The sequence below is a fragment of the Mercenaria mercenaria genome, chromosome 5, assembly GCF_021730395.1.
Source record: "Mercenaria mercenaria strain notata chromosome 5, MADL_Memer_1, whole genome shotgun sequence".
Lineage (NCBI taxonomy): Eukaryota > Metazoa > Mollusca > Bivalvia > Venerida > Veneridae > Mercenaria > Mercenaria mercenaria.
This window is the reverse complement of record NC_069365.1, coordinates 70,298,912-70,320,859: the sequence shown is the minus strand read 5'-3', so window position 1 is coordinate 70,320,859 and position 21,948 is coordinate 70,298,912. Positions and strand designations below refer to the sequence as shown.

The 21,948-nt window shown below is 35.1% G+C and overlaps 1 protein-coding gene across 2 annotated transcripts in view; it reads left to right on the top strand.

Annotated features, from left to right (window-relative positions):
• The window catches only part of LOC123557547 (serine-rich adhesin for platelets-like), a 40,933-nt gene extending 19,634 nt beyond the window's left edge, over positions 1 to 21,299 (top strand). The window contains exons 7-19 of one of the 2 annotated variants that reach the window (XM_053543867.1): positions 13 to 100; positions 533 to 610; positions 1,182 to 1,321; positions 2,021 to 2,070; positions 2,467 to 2,608; positions 6,486 to 6,650; positions 7,028 to 7,166; positions 7,794 to 7,913; positions 8,743 to 8,797; positions 14,589 to 14,756; positions 15,007 to 15,135; positions 19,475 to 19,603; positions 20,311 to 21,299. In XM_053543867.1, the coding sequence (XP_053399842.1) occupies positions 13 to 100; positions 533 to 610; positions 1,182 to 1,321; positions 2,021 to 2,070; positions 2,467 to 2,608; positions 6,486 to 6,650; positions 7,028 to 7,166; positions 7,794 to 7,913; positions 8,743 to 8,797; positions 14,589 to 14,756; positions 15,007 to 15,135; positions 19,475 to 19,603; positions 20,311 to 20,795 (1,888 nt within the window). In that variant the 3' untranslated portion in view covers positions 20,796 to 21,299. Of the gene's footprint in view, positions 1 to 12; positions 101 to 532; positions 611 to 1,181; positions 1,322 to 2,020; positions 2,071 to 2,466; positions 2,609 to 6,485; positions 6,651 to 7,027; positions 7,167 to 7,793; positions 7,914 to 8,742; positions 8,798 to 14,588; positions 14,757 to 15,006; positions 15,136 to 18,243; positions 18,592 to 19,474; positions 19,604 to 20,310 lie in introns of those variants that run through there. The other variant, XM_053543868.1, reaches the window with a different exon arrangement.
• Positions 21,300 to 21,948: the final 649 nt, after the last annotated feature.

Here is a 21,948-nt window from a genome sequence, read left to right as displayed (position 1 = left end):
TTTATTTTCCAGATGGTATGCCACAACAGAAGGTCAGGCAGACAGAGAATCAGCAACTATAGAATACATGACACAGTTTACCGCTTTCCTATTAAATGCAGTATGTGGTTCTTTAAATATCTATTACTTTAAAAATTTCCTGTTAAACGAAAGTTTCATTTTTACCGTCCTTATTCTATTAAAATTTCACAATGCTATATACAGAGTTTACTCGGCGATGTAAATATTTCTGAATAGAATACTAAAATTGATAAATGATATATCTCTGTTGGGAGCACTGCTTGTATAAGTATTTCTTTAGAAACATTGTTATTGCTTCCATAAATATTTGCTAGTGCAAGCGTATCAATCCGTCCGGACTGTTCGGTTTGCCGTTGCCTTTATACGACGGATACATATTTACGCTATGAATCAAACTCATTTTGTTTCAAAGAAACACATTTTATTTCATGCCATTCCAATGATTTGAACTTAAACTATTTCAATATTTTACTAAAAACCTTTCTACAAAAAAATGTTGACTATATTTCAGATCAATCTCCGATATCAAACTGTCACTAACTATGGTTATACCATCAGATGCCTTTTTGCCGGGATTTACATCGCAGATGCAAGTTTCTTCTACATATTTAGTGATAATAGTTCTTTCTTTACTTGCATATCGGGGAATTTATCCCAACAACAGCAGGTTATAATTCATAAATGGCCAGTTTTAAACACATATAACCGACCTCAGTATGATTTTTAGCACATGATAATTTTATTCGAAATATCTATGCCGTTACTACAAAAGTAATACAGTAACATATTTGTTTAACATGTGATGAAGGACGCCGATTTCAAATCAGTCTGATTATAAAATCACCACCTGCTAACGCTACTGACAGGTGGGAGGTCGAGGACTATAATTAGATTAATTTCGAATCACTTAAAACCGCTGAAGGTTCGAGACCTTAAAAGGAATGAAGAGACACACCTCGGTGTTTTACCATGGTGCTCGCCCATGTCTGAAATAATAATCGAAGGGGCGTCTGAGATCTTCTTCCGCGATAAAGCCTAAAAGTTGCCTGTGTTTAACATAGACTGCGACTTAAAAATCCACAAAACAAATAAAACTCATTTAGCACGTGTTTTCAGTTTTAATTATCTCGCATTGATTACTGTTATATGAATTATTGCAGACTCCAGATAGAGCACCCTTTGTCGAAAATAATTTATACCCTTTTGGGTTTGTTGCGGACGAAGTTCTAGCCGCATTCAAAGAGTGGGGAGAGACCAACTTAGTAACTGCTAACTACGACCATGCAATGTTCTTTTCCGGGTGAGTGGTTTTTTCCACACTGATGTATGTAATCATATATCTAGTACTTATCAAGGCTAGAATTTCCTGTATATAAATACAGTCATTATTGAATCATTTTTCTTGTGTCTGTAATTACTGTATAAAACAGAGTTGAAATAATACTTTTGTATTGCTTATTGCTAAAGAAAAGCATTCAACTAGAGCAAAAAGAAGATAGAAAGGTAATGAATTGCTAAACAGTTGTGTTACACCGACTTTGTTTCCGTATTGTTTTACGTGCAATGTAATTGACAACTCAAATTACAACAGTACTTCTTTAAGATCCAAAATGTTTTTTCTTGCTTACTGAATGACTGAATGTAACTCTAGTTTGTAGCGAAAAAGTCAATTACTTTTGGACTAAATGTCGCCCCAGGTTGCTTCGAAACTGAAAGCCACAGACTTAGTTTCACTCAAATGTGTTTTTCTACCTAGGTAGACACATTTGTTTCGGACCGAATGTCACTTCCGCGTATTAGTCTACTTAAATAGCCGCAATTGTTTTGGACTATATGTCACTCCATGTTGTATCGTAATTTACTGACAACCTCTGTTTGGGTGATAGGTCAGTTCATGGTGTTTTATAAGTAAAAAGCTTCATAATTATAAGGTAGCTTCCTGCGTAGATTCTCATTTTGTTTATCTACTAATTTTACATTTTTTATTTCCTTTGAACAGGTATGAGATGGGTAGAAATAATACTGGAGTATTTGATAATGCCACAGCAGGTATGATAGATATAACCTATTGGACCCGTAATGACCCTCGGCAATTTTCGTATATTTTAGTTTAACTCGGCATACTTCGGGCAACGCGCACATGGCTTTCCGTAAATACCGGAATCACGTACGCAGGATACGTAACTTGCAGCTTACGGGTACACTACCTTAGGTATGGTAATGATTTTCCCAAGACATATGCAATGCATTACAAAACATGTTTAATGTAAAAATTTTAAAAATCTAAACAGTACTTTAAAAGCTTTAGACAAGAAGACTAACATTTGTGTACATGTATGCGCTGCCAAACTTGAAGAAATTACGTTTTTTGAACATAAAAGTATTGTATTAGTTTTGAACTTGTCAATTTGTGTTATGACCGAAAAACATTACTTTACGTTTAAGGACTGGCATACTATCCATCATATAACGAAGGAGGCGGACTAGACGAACCCGGAGTGTGTGGAAGCTTAAGATATTCTATCAACGAAGGTGGAGGCTTAAATCCATTCATGGCGACTGTTGGAGCACATGAACTTGGTCACAAGTACGTTGATGTTACTTTTTCATTATTTATTACACATCACGCCTTATCTTCATCTTATATCTTAAGGGTAACTGTAATTGCTTCAATGGCTTCTTTCATTTCAGGCATGCTGGCTAATCTTTTAAAAGTTCGGAAACAAAATTAGATTAGGATCACAGTGAACAAAAATGAATAATTATGTTTGAAAGATACGTATGTTCTTGCTTTCGTAAACTGGGTAGTATCTTACTGAATTTTCTCAATACTGTCTCATGTCTACAGAATTGCAATGTTTAATCATTGACTAGAGATTTTGTCATCTTTTGTAACAAAAATCAGACACACAAAAGACATCATTTGGAGAGACTGTAAGAGGTTGCATATTTGCTTTGCACATTTCAGATTTTTAGGTTTGAATACAAGTAAACAATTGGTTGTCACTTCTGTTATTTTTGATGTCACACTGCAACGCTTTTAGGTTTAAAGCGATTAACCCACACAATGTGAATTGTAATTTTTGAAATAATTTATCTCCGAACGTTAAACTGCCGCGGCCACTGTTTCATATATATACATGGAACATGATGGTTGCCCAGTTAATATTTTCCAGAATTATTGGAACATTATAATTTTGGCAGTTTTTCTCATGAGCTTTTGTAAACCGTTACAACGCTTTATTCTGTAAACATTGATGAATATAGGACGAGACGCGACATTATTTTTAGACTCTATCATTATGTAGACAGCAAACCTAAAGTGCGCATGTAGTTCGATGGGTCATGTTATATACTCCTCTACCGATTAGGGAAGTCAGCATGATTTTGCACTATTTAGGAAAGAACCTCTAGACTAGAAAGAACAATAACATTACCTAAGAAACGGACCGTTCCATTATTAAAAGTACACTGCAAAACTGAACACACAGTATTATGGCGTTTAGAAGTGAAATAAAAATCAATTGATACACCAATCTGACTAAAGTACATCTCCTATTACGCTACGCTTAGGATCTGAAGACGTGCTATTAATAGTCTTGTTCTGACGACCCTTCCACCAGCCAATCAGAAGGCTTACTTACAACATTTAGTAAGTTTAAAATATCTATATGTAGCCTGGAATTTTCATATTTACAATTCTTACGACGACCACATCGCGACTACGCCCTCGTGTTTTGAGAGAAATCATATATCATGGTACGGACTTGGTCACTTAAAGTGTCAGATAGCCGGTTAGCTCAGTCGGTATAAGCAAGGGTTCACGGGTTCGAGCCCCGGACGGACTGCATATTTTTAGTCTTTGACATTCGACGCAATTTTGATCCTTCAGCCAAATACTTGTTGAAACAAGTCGTCTGATAGGTTCAAATTAAAACTGATTAGCAAAAATAAAAATTATAGCAATATTGGAAATACAAGATGTGCAGAAGACGAATTTGAATGGGTCATTCTCAGATCTTTGTTGACAAGATCAAGTAATTTAGTCAGATTTGTTGATACACTTAACGGCGTAGTCAGTGATTCCTCGTTCAACATGTGCAACTCGTTTTGCTTCATTGATTAATAAGAAAATTAAGACAAAATTAACGGATCTGGAATCAACTCAGACAAAATAGAAATACTATATCGAACTGCCTGGGCTAACAAAGAAAAAGACTCATCGTAACGAAACGAAGTGTACGACTTAATTTATGTAATTGTTTTGTTGTTTTTATTTCAAACTTATAATAGTGTGCGATACCTATACGTGTGCGCTGACGTTTTCTGACGGGAATGAATTTTGTTTATTCTTTTTTTTATAAACTGAGAAACCATTTTCAGAAATTGTAGACGATTCATTTTGGGGGCAGCGAAGCGTGTGTTGAATGGACTAATAAGAAAAGAGAACATAAGAACACTGTAACATGCATGTCGTATTGCCAGGTTTATTACATTATTCTACAGCTGGAAAATGACTTAATGCAAGATCTTTTTGCTTGCTGATATTGGACCTCGTTATTTGTTTCGGTTGTTTGAAAATAAATTCAGTTAAAACAATAAACTTGTAAATATTCTTTTATGGCTGCTTTCAGCTGAAGTGTGTTTTATCTATGTAATTTATGTATAACATATTCATAGCCTGCTTTTACCAAGATGAGATCTCATTTGAAAAACAAAATAAAAACCACGTGTCAAGATCACAGTGGCCTAAACATGAAACCCCGTTTCTGATCAATAACTTGAGAACCACTTGACCAAGAATGTTGAAACTTCATAGAATGACTGGACATGCGGAGTAAATGACCTATTGCTTTTTGAATCACTTGATCAAAATTTAAGGCCACGGGAACTAGAACATTTCCAATTAATAACTTTATAATCATTTGATTCAGAACCATCAATCAAGATGATAGGAATTACAGAGTAGATGACCCTTGGTATGTTTGGGGTCACTTGACATAAGGGGAAAAACACAGAGGCCTGCCTGAAGATAGAAAAACTCTTTCTAAAAAATAACTTCAGAATCACTTGACCCAGAATGTCGAAACTTCATAGGATGATTTGACATGTAGAGTAGATGACTCTTACTGATTTTGAGCTCACTCGACTGAAAGTCAAGGTCAGATGGGCCTGAACATGAAAAACGGTTTTCTTGAGAACCACTTGTCCCAGAATCTTGAAACTTCATAGGGTAATTGGACATGCCAAGGCCGGCAACCAGTAGTGTCTCTTTGTCTTTCGCTCCTATCCTCCATTGACTTCTTGCCTATTACTACCATGCATTGGGAAACACATGGTCAGGACATCTTCTGGTTAGAAAATGAACAGCCCTCCTTCGGATGAGGAGGGGTATATTGTGAATATTATTGTTTGATGATGGATGTCTGTCATTGTGTAGACCATTCGGTTTCCGGATGGTAACTGGAGAGCGCTTGGGACGAGGATCATTAATGTTGACCGGGAGAGACATGACCAGCAGGTGACCCCTATTGATATTGAGTTTAGTGGGTCAAAGATCAAGATCACATTGACCACAGAACTTTCTTGTGAGAAAACAAGATAATGTTTTGGTCTAAGATCATATTTGATACGGAAGTCATTGAAGACTGGTAAATGACCCAAAATAAAAATTATTGATTTAAGGTCAATATGTAAAATGTCAAGTGCGCATTTACCAAATTGTGTCTGTTCCTTATCAGTTACTTCATGCAAGTGTTATACAAGCTCCTGTTATAACAAGAATCTCCAGACATCATATAATTATCAATTAGTCATGACCTTGCTCACATTCACTGTTCCAGTAAAAGCAAAGTTTTACCCATTGATTTGTTAAAAAATGCTTAAATTCCAAAGAAAGATTTTGAGCAAGATTAACCAAACCTCACAAAATTTCGTTAAGCACAGGAGTCTTGCTTATATATTATTTTATCTTCTTTGACAGAGTAAAAGCAGGGTTTTACCCATTGAGTTTGGTAAAAGAAAGTTGGAAGTGCTTATGAATCAAAAGTCGTTTAACTAGAATCACCAAACTTAAGCTAACTGTTCTTGCCCATTACCAGAATCTGTCAACCGCTGCTCACATCAGTCCTCCAGGGCTTTGATTATCTTAAATTTGTTAGGAAAACAACGATTTTAAACAGAATTTGATGAAAGATACATTGTAAGAACATCGAATATGCAGCATACACGGGAAACTGCAAAAGTTTGAATATTTAAATTTGTCATCACAATATGTGGGTAAGTCGCAATAAATTAAAACTAGGATAAATGTTATAAATCATTTTCAATATAAAGTATTCGGACAAAGCACTGGAAACGCGTGATTTAATTTTGAAGCTTACGGATGGTCGATTCGACTGGCCGTGTCAAGGTTTTATTGGTACATGGTTCAACAAAACTAAATGTGGTTAGTTCCATTCCAGTCTTGGGTCATCTCACGACGGTTCATCAAATGATTGCAGTGGTGGATATGTAATGTCAGCGTCTGGTGGTGTGAGCAATGATACCGCCGACAACCTTCTTTTGTGGATATTTTCGTCATGCTCCCAGGACTCTTTTGATGTGTATATCAACGACTTGAATGGCGCGTAAGTAGTATGATTTCAGCATACAACATGTCGACACTTTCTTTATTATGACTGCATCAGACGAAATATCGACATTTCCTTTTTATGACTGCATCATACGATATGTTGACACGACATTTAGTATGAATGCATTGGATGATATGTCGACACTGCCATGATTATTCAGACGACAAGTCGAATCTTTCTTCCTATCAGACGTTATCATTTTTAAATTGACAGTAATTTCAAAATGTAGAAGTCAAGTCGAATGTACATTATAAATCAGTAAACACAAAACTCGTGTTTGTTTGAAAGACTCTGTGTAGTATTTTTTTCAAGATAAGGATTTTAGTAGCCGCTAAATATTACATACAAAAGCTAAATGCTTTACCCTTTAGTCTAGAAAACTGTATGACAAGTCGACAGGCAACCAATGCTAACGACCTTGACCCTTACGTGAATGACACTGCTGGTCAAATATATGGCCCTGATGTTCAGTGCGAAAGGATGGAGGGGCAAGGGTCATATTTGTCTAGGGTAAGTTTACACATACATTTGTCGTCAGCTTTATCCGTGGGTACATTGTGTATACTCTAGGTTCAAGCATACGATTGACATAACAATATTTTAATACATTACCAGCCAATTTCATTGTGTTTTAGGTATTATTTTTAGTAATGCAGACACATTTTTACTATAAAAACTATTTTGAAAAATTATTTTTATTGTTATTTAGCCAACACTTTAACACTATGTTGTTATTAAACATCGCAATTTCACGAAAATCAAGCTATGCCAACGTACATTTTTTTATACAATTTTATCCATTTCATGGCCTCATCCTACTTTTGAAACTAAAGTATTTAGAATTTGCAGAACTAAATACGTTATTTGGGACGAGAATGCTTTTGAATAAAACAGAATCACATCATATTGCTGGTGGTGCACATCGCATTATTTTACACAGATTTTAGGCTAAGAATAGTACATTATTCATTTATCTTTATTTTTTCACATTCTATAATTCTTACATAATGATGAATTCAGTTCCGAAAGTAATGTCACTATGTGTTAACTTTTTTAGTCTAGGCAAAACTTTGAAATATAACGTTACATACAATTTAGTATCCAGCCTTCTGTTGTATGTTTCATTCTAAATTAAAGAGCTACCTCGACAATGATTATTCCAACTTGTGTGCTAAAATGCCGTGTTCAGCTACAGCTAACGATGGATCAGTTTTCTTTCAAATACCCTGGGAAGGTACAACGTGTGGGGTTGGTAAGGTAAGAGCCTGAAGGTATTAAATTTTCTTTAAGTATTTGACTAGGCCTTTAGAAGGAGCAGAAGTTCAATTTTCACAAAACTATACATCAGACAAATACAAAAAATTTCCGATTACGCTTTAATGTATGGTTGCATATTTTTGACGTGCTATCATGTTAGTTCAGTCCACAACTCTCCCCCATTCCCACCTTTCCTCTGCGAGAGCGACATTAGGATAACATTATGGAACGAACCAAACACGTGACAGAACGACACATGTTTCTGTTGTGTTGTAGTCATAAACTGTCAATGTCTAGTGCTTTAGGAGACACCACGTGACAACACGAGGACCAAAAGAATTAACATTTAGTTGTACTTTCGTTACGTTGTACTGGCAGGAGTACCATGAAGTAGTTTATCATGGTGCGACTTTTGGTAAAATATATTTCGTTTTCCGAAGTAAATCAGAGAAAAATCTTGACATTTCAAATATTTTCTGGAACGAAATTCTATTATTTATATGCTTTATATATTATATATCTTATTGTTGAAAGACTCTAGTAACAAAATCAAACGTTTGTGCATTCTGTCGTTGACGTGATAAATCATTTTCACATCAGTTGTAAAAGAATAGTGTACATAATAATGCCATCATAAATGAAAAAGCAATAAAAATGATTCAAAATATGTCAGATTAAAAAAGTCATTAATCGGCTGGTTGTGCCTATAGTCATAATGATACACCTAGTTTCAAAATGGCCTGAGAGTAATTATGACGTAAGGTATGCCATAATCAAAAAAAGGATGAATACCTTTTGATTATATTCTCTGATAGTACCGTAACTTCAGGTTTGTCAGTCAGGATTGTGTGTCGAGTCTCCGTCAGCCCCACAAGAAGGCAACGGTAAGTTGAAACAAAATCTTATATATGCTAAGGCCAGTTTTTTTATTATTAGTTTTACCGATTTTGTTTGGGAAAAAAATGTAGGGCAGGAGGAGGTAAAAGAAAAGAAGTGTCTTAGCTGGTAAAGTAGTTTTGAAAAATCTCAAACGCAGCCCTGTTCAACCTGAACTGAAACTACCAACAAGGCAACACTCTCACCAAATGAAATAATGATTATTGAATCAAACTATAGCCACATCCCTGTTCACAAGGCAAACGCTGACAGCCAAGGGACAGACAGTGACTGATCACATAAGCTAACCAGGTGTACCTTGTGCTCACCTGTTCTCAACATGTTCGAAATATACATTTTTATTGTTCTTATATAAAAAATTTATTCAAGAGGGCTTGTAATTGCTTAGCAGTTGGTGCAGAGTAGATACTGGTTCAAATCCGTCTTTAGCCCATTACCTTTATATGTTAAGTGATTAAGGTCACTAATATTATATCCTTGCACAATGTCATACCATCAACTGTGGAACAAGGTTTGAATCGCAATAGACCCTATCTGTGAAACAAGTTGGCAGATGAAAGTTAAAGACAATCGTGATAGATTCTTTTCTCCCATTAAAATAATTTTCTTCGACTTTAGATAGTAGGATATCAGCAATAAAAAATACACTTACCATATAGTTTTACATTTTTTTTATGTTTTAAAGATGAAACATTTGTGCCTGTCAGTACATTTCTTGTTTTATTATAATTATCCCAATCAATATTCAAAAACTCGTCTTTAAAAAAGTGCATATTATTTGTTCTTAAGCATTAAAAACTATTTTCATGTATAATCAGTATAAACCCTGTTTCTGATTGCCTGTCTTTAAACTGTTATCTAAACAAAATTTAAAAACTTCACATTAATTAATTTGAGAAAAAAAAAGAGGTAAAATGCCCAATACTATGAAAACCAACATAAAAAATAAGTTTCGCATCCGCGCAGTCTGGTCAGGATCAATGCTGTTCGCTTTCAAAGCTTATTGCAATTACAGAAACTGTTAGCACACAGCATGGATCCTGACCAGACTGCATTGGATCCGTGCTGGTCGCAAACCCAATATGTTGGTTTCCTCATGGCGCGGCTCATTTGACTGCTTTGATTTAAGTAGTTTAAGAATGTTCCTTTACCTATAGCAATGTTTAAGACGATAGAAACGATTTATTTCGGGATACATCTACAGCGATTTTCCAACTTAAATAACTTTTTTTTCTTGGGTGATCTTAAGCCTGTCCGAGATCACAATAGAATAGGTCTAGAGCTACACGATATTTGAAAATTTAAAAAAAAAAAATGTGTGATCCATACTAATTTATCACATGACAACTTTGCAGCTTTCTGAAAGAAAATCCAGTTTTTTCGTAGATCTAGATCATGTGGCATTAGGGCTTAAAAGGCTGTTCTATTTCCCCCGAAAATTTAGATTTAGATTAACTGAGTTTTTCGCCCCGGCAGACGATGACGTTATGAGGAAAGTTACGTCTTATGTGCCTTTGTTATGTCATGAAACATCTGACGTCATTTACATATACATTCATCTGTGTTCCAAACTAGTAACGACAAAGACATGTAATATTCTTCCAGCGTGGGTTTTACATGTAAACACTTGGTATTCGGCTACCTACTCGTGTGAGCGGTTCTGTTCTTATGAGATTGATATACATGTAGAAGTTCAGTGTAAAAGAAAACAGTGCCAGCGTATAACATAGAGATTCTGTATGTAAGGATATTGAACATTTTATAGACAGATTCGTCCGAGGCAATGCATTAATTCGTACCGGTGAAAATATCAGTCATCAATAATATCGATATGACTACAAAATTTGAAGAAATGTATCGAAATTCATGTATTTGATGTTTTGAGATGTATTTTTATTTTGTTCAAAGTTCAAATAACTGAATTTGCCAATCTCGTTAGAACTATACATACTCAACTACAAAGCGTATGGATTCTATACCTGCAATGTATTTTTGTTAATAAAATTTCAATTACTAGTATATGCATCCTGTCGCTGTTATTGATGATAACTCTGACGATGGATGAAAATAAAAAAGATACCTATTTGTTTGATACCGTCGTGGTTATGTCAATGAACATTGATAAAACTCCCCGCAGCAATTATTTCCCCTTATCGTACACGAAATGAAGGAGTCAGGAGCTTGCTAGATGATGGAGTAAACCATGTGAGACCCGACCTTTAGTAGATCTGTATGATTAGAATGTTTACTTTTTAAATGTAAAGAAGTGAGAGTAGATCGTGTTGGCATTCAGTATTTTACCACAATCCTACACATTCTATTCTCTCGTCTTCTTGAAGTTTGTCTTCTTTTTCTCCTTCCGTCTCTTTCCAAAAACGACAAAACCTGTGGACGCACCGTGCACATGTGCGTGTGGTAAAACCTTCCTTTTCTTCCAAAAAGGAAATTTGGACCCCCTGTCCTCATCTGCGCATATATTTGTAGAGGAAGAGGTTTCGACTCGGGTAGTACTCGTCTCTGTTTACAGGCGCACCCTCCATTAAGGTAACTAGTGCTCATTACGCGACTTTTTTACAAGTGCATACAATATACGCTACACTGTATATATAAATGTCTTACAAGTAAAGATTTATTGAATAAACAGAAGCAAATATGGAAATGCGGGTATCAGACCCTATCTCTTCTTGAATAGACCCCTAAGTGTTTGTTCACACACTCCTCACAACGGTTACGTCACGCTACATCAATGGAGGTTATCTGTGAGCAGAGCAGATTTGTTTCTTCATACATTCAACTCCCGTATGATTTATAATCACCGTTTGCAATAGGCGTCAAATCAGAAAATATGATATTTTAACAAAGTTTATGCATCAGACGAGCTCTAACGTTGAAAAAGTTACATAGAACAAGCATGGGTAGGAGGCAGGAAAACTGCAAAAAAGAAAAGTACATAGTTTCACAAAAAATTTTCGTCGTTTTCTTTTCTTTTCCACCATATTAGGTCTGATTTTAAACATTTTGATAATTAACAAATTTCTTGAGGTTTGAATTTGTTCGACAAACATGCCAACTTACTAGAGGGGATAACAATGAAACATTGTTGTTACTGTTAATTTTAATTTCAATTTCTGCTTCTGACTGGTACGGGCGTCTGAAATATATTAATTGTACCTACAAAAGTCAGTTTTAGGGATTATTTGAGTAGCAGACACTAACAAAATCGGTAGAAAACCCACCAAGGCAAATTTACAGCTCAAATAAGAGGGCGTCATTATGTCTATAGGCAATGCTTCTATCTGTAGAAACCGCTACAATGAAATATAAGTGGAACAGTAGAATTCGTATCTTCTCATTAATGGGTGAATATTTTAAGCAAGATAAGACAACACGTACTGACAGACAGTGCTGCTTCCTAAGTCGCAATTCAGTTGATAAGTACACACAAAAATGAACCTATATTGATAGATCTTGGTAGCAACTTTGAAGAATTTGTGCGAGAAGAAGTTTTCTTTGGATAGGTTGCTTGCAGTATTTGAAGGTATAAAGAAAGTCCAATTTTTAACTTTTTCTCGGTTGTTCATTGCATGTTATCGCTAAAGTTGAAAAGGGGTCTGCGTCAATATAATGTTCAATAACGAGGACGACATCTGCTCGACTAACAGAAACAACGAGGATGGTATACGGTACATCGTCAGAGGTATCCTTTTTTTAGCGTGTGCTTCCAGGTTTTGTGAAACAAAAGCACTGTCTAACATACAGAATGCCTGCTTTTTATTTTCTTAACAACAAATTCCTAATAAAATCATAAATTATACCATTATTTATAAAAAAAAATAGATAGTAAGTCTTTTACAATTATTAATATAATATGAGACAGAAATTTGACATGATATAGTTAAGGTATAATCTTACATATTCAATACAAAAAAAAAATGACAAATCGTATGTAAAATACGGAATTAATACATGTTTTAGGTGTGAATATCCAGTACACCTACATGTATATAAATTACACGAGGATGGTATCGCTTACCCGAGTAGATAGACGAATACCCAAAGCGTACCATATTCTTTTATATAATCTTCTTTAGAAAATGTGTACAGCATTGTCTGCAATTATACTGTGTTAGACATCTACCATGCAATTAACAGAAATGTAATATGCAGCTCGTAAAATTTTGATAGATCTTCTTTTTTTTTTTCATTTTGTTCATTCAGAAATTCAGTTTACTGTGATAACCAGATTTTAGTTATACATCATGCCATAAACGTTTGATATCCGTATACTTGATAACATGATCTGTTAAGAAAAGAATCATTCTTTGATGTAAAACGGTAGTACATTTAGGACATGACATTTATTTTCAAATAAATCCTCTCGTGCGCACAACATCTTATCTCGAGCGCACGACATCTTATCTCGAGCGTTCGACATCTTTTCTCGAGGGCTCGACACCTTATTTCGTGCGCTTGACATCTTATCTCGTACGCAAGACATCTTATCTCGTGAGCACAACGTCTTATCTTGGATGCATGTCACCTTATCTCGAGCGCACGACATCTTATTTAGAACGCACGACATCATCTCTACAAATATTAAGGCCCGTTGTGTGTATTTAGGCCATCAGTACAAATTCATCACATCGTTTTGTAGAGCAGTGCATACAATTGCACAAAACCTATCTTCTAATTTAAAAGAACATAAACGATGATGCAACAAATTGTAGTTCGACTGATAGTATAAATTGGACCAGGTGCATTGTCAGAAAAGTTATTATATTGCAGATAATATGTCGTGCTCACGAGATAAGATAACCTGCGCACAAATTATTATTATTATTATTATAATTATAATACCAGATTTCTATAGCGCCCTTTTCATGATCAATTTCACGTTCAAAGGCGCTTTACATAGTTCAAATGCAGCCACACAGGGCGCATAATTCATCCTCTACTAGTACAGACACAGAGCGATCTGACCAGAGGGACAGAGTGAGACAAAGCCCCCACGACAGAGTGATCAGAAATCAGATACAGGCGTGTCCGGCTAACTTAGCCTAGCTCGTTTCGAATAGACAGCCTGGTTCTTTAACGTGCCCAGTGTATAGCACTGATACACGCAAGGATTACCTGGGTTCCTGACCAGTACACCTCTAGTTGGGTGAGAAACACTGAAAAGCGTTTCTGAAAATTCCCGAGTAGCTGCCAGGGATCGAACCCCGACCTCAGGCTTGGAAGGCCAGTGTGCAAAGCACTGAGCTATCCGTCCACCATATATATGTCGAGAGCTCGAGATACGATGTCGTGTGCACGTGTTAAGATGTCGCACGATCGAGTTAAGATGTCGTGCGCAAGAGATAAGATGTCTTCCGTACGAGATAAGATGTCTTGCGCACGAGATAAAATGCTGTGCACTCGAGATCATATGTCGACTGCTCGAAAAAATATGTCGAGAGCTCGAAATAAGATGTCGTGTGGTCGGGATAAGATAACGTGCGTACGTGATAATTTAATCTTAAAGTCTTAAAGAAAATAACTGCATGTTTTAAACATACCACCGTAGATAACTTCCCAGATAACAGTTGTTTACCAACATGTCTGTTTCATCTGCCTGTTATGTAACAGAATTACGGAAGCTTGTACCTTTTGAAACGAATTTTACATTTGATAAACAGTTTATTATTATTATTATTATTTTCTATGTCACTGACAGACTTTTGTTGTTTTGCAAATTCGTATCCATAACTGTTACTTTTAAATCGCGTCTTCTGCTTACAGAAACTTGTCTATTTGGAGATGTTCCGTACAATGTGCCAGGGCAGTCTTCCAACTGTAGAGACTTATTAGGAAGCGATACAGCCTCTTACAAATGTTATATAGACAGTTACAGAGAAAGTTGTTGTGCCACGTGTGAGGAGATAAAACAAAACAACACAGCATACACAGGCAAATATATCTTTTTAAAATTAATTGACCATAATTCAAGACTTGTTTTTAAGATATGTTTCTTTCATCTAAACAGAGACCAGTCGTTTGGATTTAAGTCAAATTTAAATTCTTAACATTAAACAAAGACTTTTTCGACGCTGTTTTGTTGGTCTTTGACAATAGACCATTAGACCAGCAATGTTTTCATATTTCAGTATTTTACAAAAATATTCTTTGCATTTGAATTTATATTTTCTGCTTTCACTAGACTGCGAATATGGTGACAGATACAGCAATTGTGACGATTTAACTGACACAAATCTTTTCCAATGCAACGACACAGATTTTCGAGCTGGCTGTTGTAAATCGTGTGTGGATAAAGCCCTAGATATTCCAGGTAATGTATGCAAATTAAAAGTAGTTTATTTCCAAGAATGAATCGATGTAGTGTGTTATCAACAGTGATCAACATTATGATCATGTGATATGTTGTCACAATTGAATCATGTAGCACGTTAACAATAGCACATTCAGACATTTATCATAAAATTGAACTTCTTAACTAGTCTTTTCTCGTGCGCCTCCGCAGACTTTCGAGCAGGCTGTTGTAAATCATGTGTGGATAAAGCCTTAGATATTCCAGGTAACGTGTTGTAAGATATTTGTAAGTATGGATGTACTAGTATGAGAACATTTTAATTTTTCATTTACATTATATTTGAAAATCTTGCAATTTTATTTTAATACGGCAGATTAAAAAAAATGACCTTACATGTCAGCCTGAGTAAAGCATACTCGAGCGAATTTAGCCATTTCAAAAAATCCCATCTGTCAAATTAACTCCCGATGACTATAGTGCTTGTAAAGACGAGTTTACTTACATTCGTGCCTTGATAAGGTACATTTAATGTAAGATTAGATGAAACACAAAGACCTTAATAGTTTCTCTCGTTTGCTTATAGTATATATTCTTAATTCAGAAGACGTTATTTTACAGGAAAACGATACGGTTTCGCTACGCACAGTAAATATATACCAGAACTTTTTAATATCCCAACGTCGTTAAAAACAGTTACAAGCTTTTCAGTGTTTAGCTCACCTGAACACAAAATTCTCAAAGTGAGGTATTGTAACCGGGCATTGTCCGGCGTCCGTCGGCATGCGTCGTCCGTCGTCTGTCAACAATTGCCTTGTGAACACTCTAGAGGCCACAGAGGTGACCCAATCTATATGAAACTCAGAATGTTTGTCTTAATGATCTCTAGGTAAAGTTCGAAACTAGGTCAAGATTGGTAAAAAACTAGGTCATTAGGTCAAATCAAAGAAAAGCATGTGTACACTCTAGAGGCCACAGTTGTGATCTAATCTATATGAAACTTAATCAGAGTGTTTGCTTTGATGATCTCTAGGTCAAGATCGAATCTGGATCATGTGGGATCAAAAACTAGATAACCAGGTCAAATCAAATGAAAAGCAATTGAACAATCTAGAGGCCACAGTTGTGAATCAATCTTTATGAAACTTAGTCAGAATGTTTGTCTTGATGATTTCTGGATTAGTTTTGAAAGTAGGTCATGTGGGGTTAAAAACTAGGTCACTAAGTCAAATCAAAGTTAAAGCTTTGAACACTCTAGAGGTCACAGTTGCGGCTCGATCTTCATGAAACTAAGTCAGAATGTGTGTCTATATAATTTCTAAATCAAATTAGAAACTGGGTCATATGGGGTCAAAAACTAGGTCAGTAGGCCAGATAATGGGAAAAGTCTTTGAACGCTCTAGAGGCCACTTTTTGACTCAGTATCTATAAATTTTGGTCAGAATGTTTTTGTTGATGATCTCTATGTCAAGCTTAAATCTGGGTCATGTAGAATAAAAAACAAGGCCACAAGGTAAAATCAATGAAAAAACTTGTAAACACTTAAGAGGCCACAGTTGTGACCCAAACTTTATGAAGCTTAGTCAGAATCTTTTTCTTGAGGACTTCTAGGTCAGGTTTGAACCTAGTTGATGTGGGATCAAAAACAAGGTTACCCGGTCATATTAAATGGAAAAAATGTGAACACTGTAGAGGCTACAGTTATGACTCAGTCTTTATGAATCTTGATAAGAATGTTTGACTTGATGATCTCTAGGTCAAATCTTAACTTGAGTCATGTGGGGTCTTAAACTAGGTCACCAGGTTAAATAAAATAATAAGCATGTTTACACCCTAAGTCGCACATCTTTTTACTCTATTTTCATAAAACTAGATAGGAATGTTTGTTGTCACGAATTCTTTGATAATTTCAAATCTGGTTTACGTGGGGTCAAAAACTAGGACACTAGGTCAAATCAAAGAGAAAGCTTGTGTACACACTAAAGGTGACTTTTTTATCCAGTTAGTCTAATTCCTGTACCTTTGTCAGAATGTTTGTTTTTAGATTTTTCAAATCTAGGTCATGTGGGGTAGAAAAAAAACTAGGTCACTAGTTTAAATCAAAGAAAAGGCTTTTTTACACACAAGAGGCCTTTTTTATCCAGTCTTAATGAAAATTGGTCACTAGGTAAAACATGTTTACACTGTTATGGTGTGTTACTCAGTGAGCGACCTAGGGCCATCATGGCCCTCTTGTTTTGTATATTCGTTCTTTAATTTGTAAAACATGCAAAAAGAATATTCGGCTAGTTGTAGTTGCTAATAGGAATACTCAGCTACCTGGTAACTGTTCTGGCGGTAATCTGACAGTCCTTCTTTATAGTAAAACATAAAGCATCTGCGTCTACAACGTGCGACTGCAAATCAAGTCTGTCTGCCGATGAGATAATATTACTATAAAAAAAAAGAGTGCTTTTTCTTCTTCTTCTTCTTCTCAATTTCTGTTCCATCAGTTTTCTTTTTTGTTTTTTTATTACTAATTTTTTTATTATATTATATTTTTTTTTCAAAGAATCCTCTAAGTTCGTGTACGGGACATAGGTTTGTAAAATTTGAATATCCAGATAAGTTATCCCTTTTAACCATAGGAAGGCTATATGCATGTTACACCAATTATAATTAATGAAATAAAAAATATGAGGAAATTTAATAGCTATTCAAAATTGAACTCGTAACTTTTTATAACAGTTATTCTTTATGTAGGTCTTCAACACTATGTGGGGTCAAGGTGCAAAGGGGGCGACCGCTGGATATCACAATTTTGTGAATGGGGGTTGCAAAATATTCTCTGCCGTAACCTCACATACACATACCCAAATTTTGGCTTAAAAACTTTATTTTCACACACAAAAAATAATGAGAAAAAATCCTTCTGTGGAGAGGAGCATTTAAATGATCTGAAAGGCTTTTAGTACATAAATTGTATTTAGTCTAGAACGTTGTGTTCTAGGGTTTAACATTTTCGGGGAAAAGTTTAGAAGGCTTACTTCATCCCATTTTTTAGACAACCTTATCCAAGCTTTAAATCTTATTTTAAATGCTTTATCACACTTATCATTATTTGCGATTTTTTTCTTCTGTTTTCACTAGACTGTGAATATGGTGACAGATACAGCAATTGTGACGATTTAACGAACACATATCTTTACCAATGCAACGACGCAGAATTTCGAGCTGGTTGTTGTAAATCGTGTGCAGATAAAGCCTTAGATATTCCAGGTAATGTATGCAAATAGCATTTCAAGACATAATGCCTTAAATTATTTGCAGCAATGAATCGATGTGGTGTGTTATCAACAGTGATCAACATTATGATCATGTGGTATGTTGTAACAATGGAATCATGTAGCATGTTATTTACAGTAAATTCACGCAGTACGTTATCAATTCTTTAAATAAACGTTAGCGATAGCGAAGTTACATGTATATGTCAAATTGTCTACAGTAAACCCGTGTACATCTTAGTAGTGATGGGCAAATCGGTTTTTGCCAACCGATTAATCGGCATAATCGGACAAGCAAACCGATTCGATTAATCGGATATAATCTGATAATCGGTTATTTTAGTTGCATATCTATAAGTTCACTTCACAGTGTATTTTTCATATTATTACTTAAGAAATGAACCACACAGAGATTAGATACCCTATTTATATTGTATCCCTCTATTAACATAAACGTAAAATATTTGTGAAGATAGTAAACTTCAGGTACACCTCTTAATTTCACCAGGGTGCAAACAGACAGTATTAATCCAGTGATATTGTGTTATTACAATTAAAAATTATTTGGAGCAAAAAGCGTAATAACGATTTATCAATTCTTAGTTAAAGACTGGAATGTTTTCAGTCCCACAAAGTTAAAATTGAAAATACTTTTGCTTGCGTAAGTCTTACGGCATGCTATGCATACTGCCATACTAATGTCCAGAGTTTGGGATGATGGTTTTCCAAGCTATATTTTGTATAAGCAATATATCTTCCAAAATCTGGGTGATCATAGATGACATCCAGTTCTTTCGAAATGTTGGAGAAAGCCATTTTTTTGTAGAAGAGTAGTTTCCCTTGGCATAATTGCCCTAAAGAATCGTACATACCAGAAAGAAAAAGGTCAGGAACAACTAAATTATTCGTTGAGATTGCCAAGTAATTAATAGGTCAGGGAAAAGTGAAGTCGGCGATCGTGATCATGAATGCTACGCCGACGATTATCCGATTGTCGCCGATTGTCGGCCCATCACTACCTCTTACACCTTCGTCTATTATACAAATAATTATATTAATTTAAATGCATTTGAAATCACATGTTCTGGCTTCAATAGACTGCGAATATGGTGACAGATACAGCAATTGTGACAATTTAACAGACTCAAATCTTTTCGCATGCAACGACACAGATTTTCGAGATGGCTGTTGCAAATCATGTGCAGATAAAGCCCTAGATATTCCAGGTAATGTATGCATATAACGTTTAGAAAACATAATGCGATAGTTTCTTTGCAGACATGAATAAATGTTTTGATCATCATTATGACCATCAGGTATGTTGTCACAATGGAATCATGTAATACGTAGTTTACAGTACGATATCAACATTGAATTCATGCAATAAACGTAAGCGATAGTAAACCTATATATAGATGTTACCAACAGTAGACTAGTGAACCTATTAGGCCATCGTTTATTATAGAAAAAGATTATCTGAAAACGCTATAATCATGAAAAGCGGTATTAAAGATTTGGATTTTAATGAAAGTCTTGGTGTCTTAGAGGTATCGGGCCAAAACAACATAACATATAACATTAATAGCGAAACATGTCAAACAAAGAGATAATAAACAATCAGCTAATAGAAAAGAAAGCACATAAGAAGCGCCATAAACAGGAAATGACACCACAACAGGAAGTACCGTAGTAAAAACAAGAGGAAGCAGATGGCTGATGACTGATGAGTATACCTGCCGGATTGATTCCCCATGATACCTTCTTCTTTGACAAACATGTTATTTGTCATCCGTGATCTAGGTATGAGGAAAAATGCATTGAAAATGTGTCCAAGATAAGATATTGGCCTAAATTCGTGTATCAGGTAGAATTATGTACCCTTGACAGTATTTCGCAGTTTTAGTGTTAATTGTTTGACGAATTCACATTTCAGGTTGTCCGTACGGAGACAGATATAGTAATTGTGCTACATTATCCTGCAGCTCATTTCCTGTCGATTGTTGTCAAACATGTGCGCCTTCTACAACTTCCACAACAACGGCAACACCAACAACAACCACGAGTCCTACAACAACTACAACAACTCCTACAACAACTACAACAACTCCTACAACAACTACAACAACTCCTACAACAACTACAACAACTCCTACAACAACTACAACGCCTTCAACAACAACCACGAGTCCTACAACAATTACCACAACTACAACAACTCCTGCAATAACCACAACGCCTACAACAACAACCACAACGAGTTCAACAACAACTATTACTCTTACAACAACAAATTCTACCACAACTCCTACACCAACTACCACTGAAAGTTCAGCAACAACAACTAGACGCTCATCCATTCACTTCAGAACATTAATTGTAGTATGGATATTTATGGAATACCGGGATTGTCTGATGTGATCAACTATAGTTTCATTTACATGTTTACAGCTGTGACAGTCAGTTTGCTCTACTGTCTTGTCTATTGACCATATTATCTTGTCAAACAGAGATTTCATTTTGTAAACATTTGTATTAACTTGTTTAAATCTGTGACTGTTATTTTGTCCATTTGCTATACTGTCTTGTCTAGTTTTGTTTTGTCCATTTGCTAAACTGTCTCGTATACTGACCAAATTATCTTGTCAAAAGGACATGTCATTATGTTTACATACAGTATTAACTTATTTAAAGATGTGTTATTTCGTCTGTTCGTTTTACTGTCTTGTTTACTGACCATTTTATCTTGTCAAGCGGACATGCCATTATGTTAAGATACAGTATTAACTTGTTTAAAGATGTGTTTACATGTTTAAAGGTGTGTTATTTTGAGCGTTTCCTATACTGTCTTGTCTACAGACTATATTATCATGTCAAACGGACATGTAAGTATGTTTACATACAGTATAAAATTGTTTAAAATCGTGTAATTTTGTCCATTTGCTATACCATCTTGTCTACTGACCATATTATCTCGTCAACCGGACACGCCATTATGTTAACATACAGTATTAACTTGCTTAAAATTGTGTTAACTTGACATTACCTACCCCTACCCAATTGTAAGTCTTACGTCAATTTTAGGCAAATGCAAGTCAAAACTAAGGGTGAACATTTTTATTTCTCAAGAAGTAGAATCTATTTGGTTAAATGGTATATTATTAGCCATATTTTAACTTCTTATCATTATTTTTTGGCAAAACTTTTGTTAGAAAGCAATATTCGAAGAAACATTTTTTTCAAAATAGCGGATATCCCGAAATAAAAAACGCTCGTACATCCTTAAGACAGGATATTGATATTTTTACTTTTGTCCATATTTTGTTTTGCGTTTACATTCAATTTGCCTTTTATTTTGTAAGATATAATTTGAAAATTATTAATTTGCAAACCCAGTCAAGTCTATACTTTTAATTCAGGGCAACATTTAATAAACCGATGTTTTACCAGAATGTTTTATATATAAGTGGTATAAATATACATAAGTAAAAATTGTTAATCCTTACCGGGATATGTAGGATACATGTAAATAATTAAAACATTAAGATTTAAAAAAAAAAACAACTAACAATTA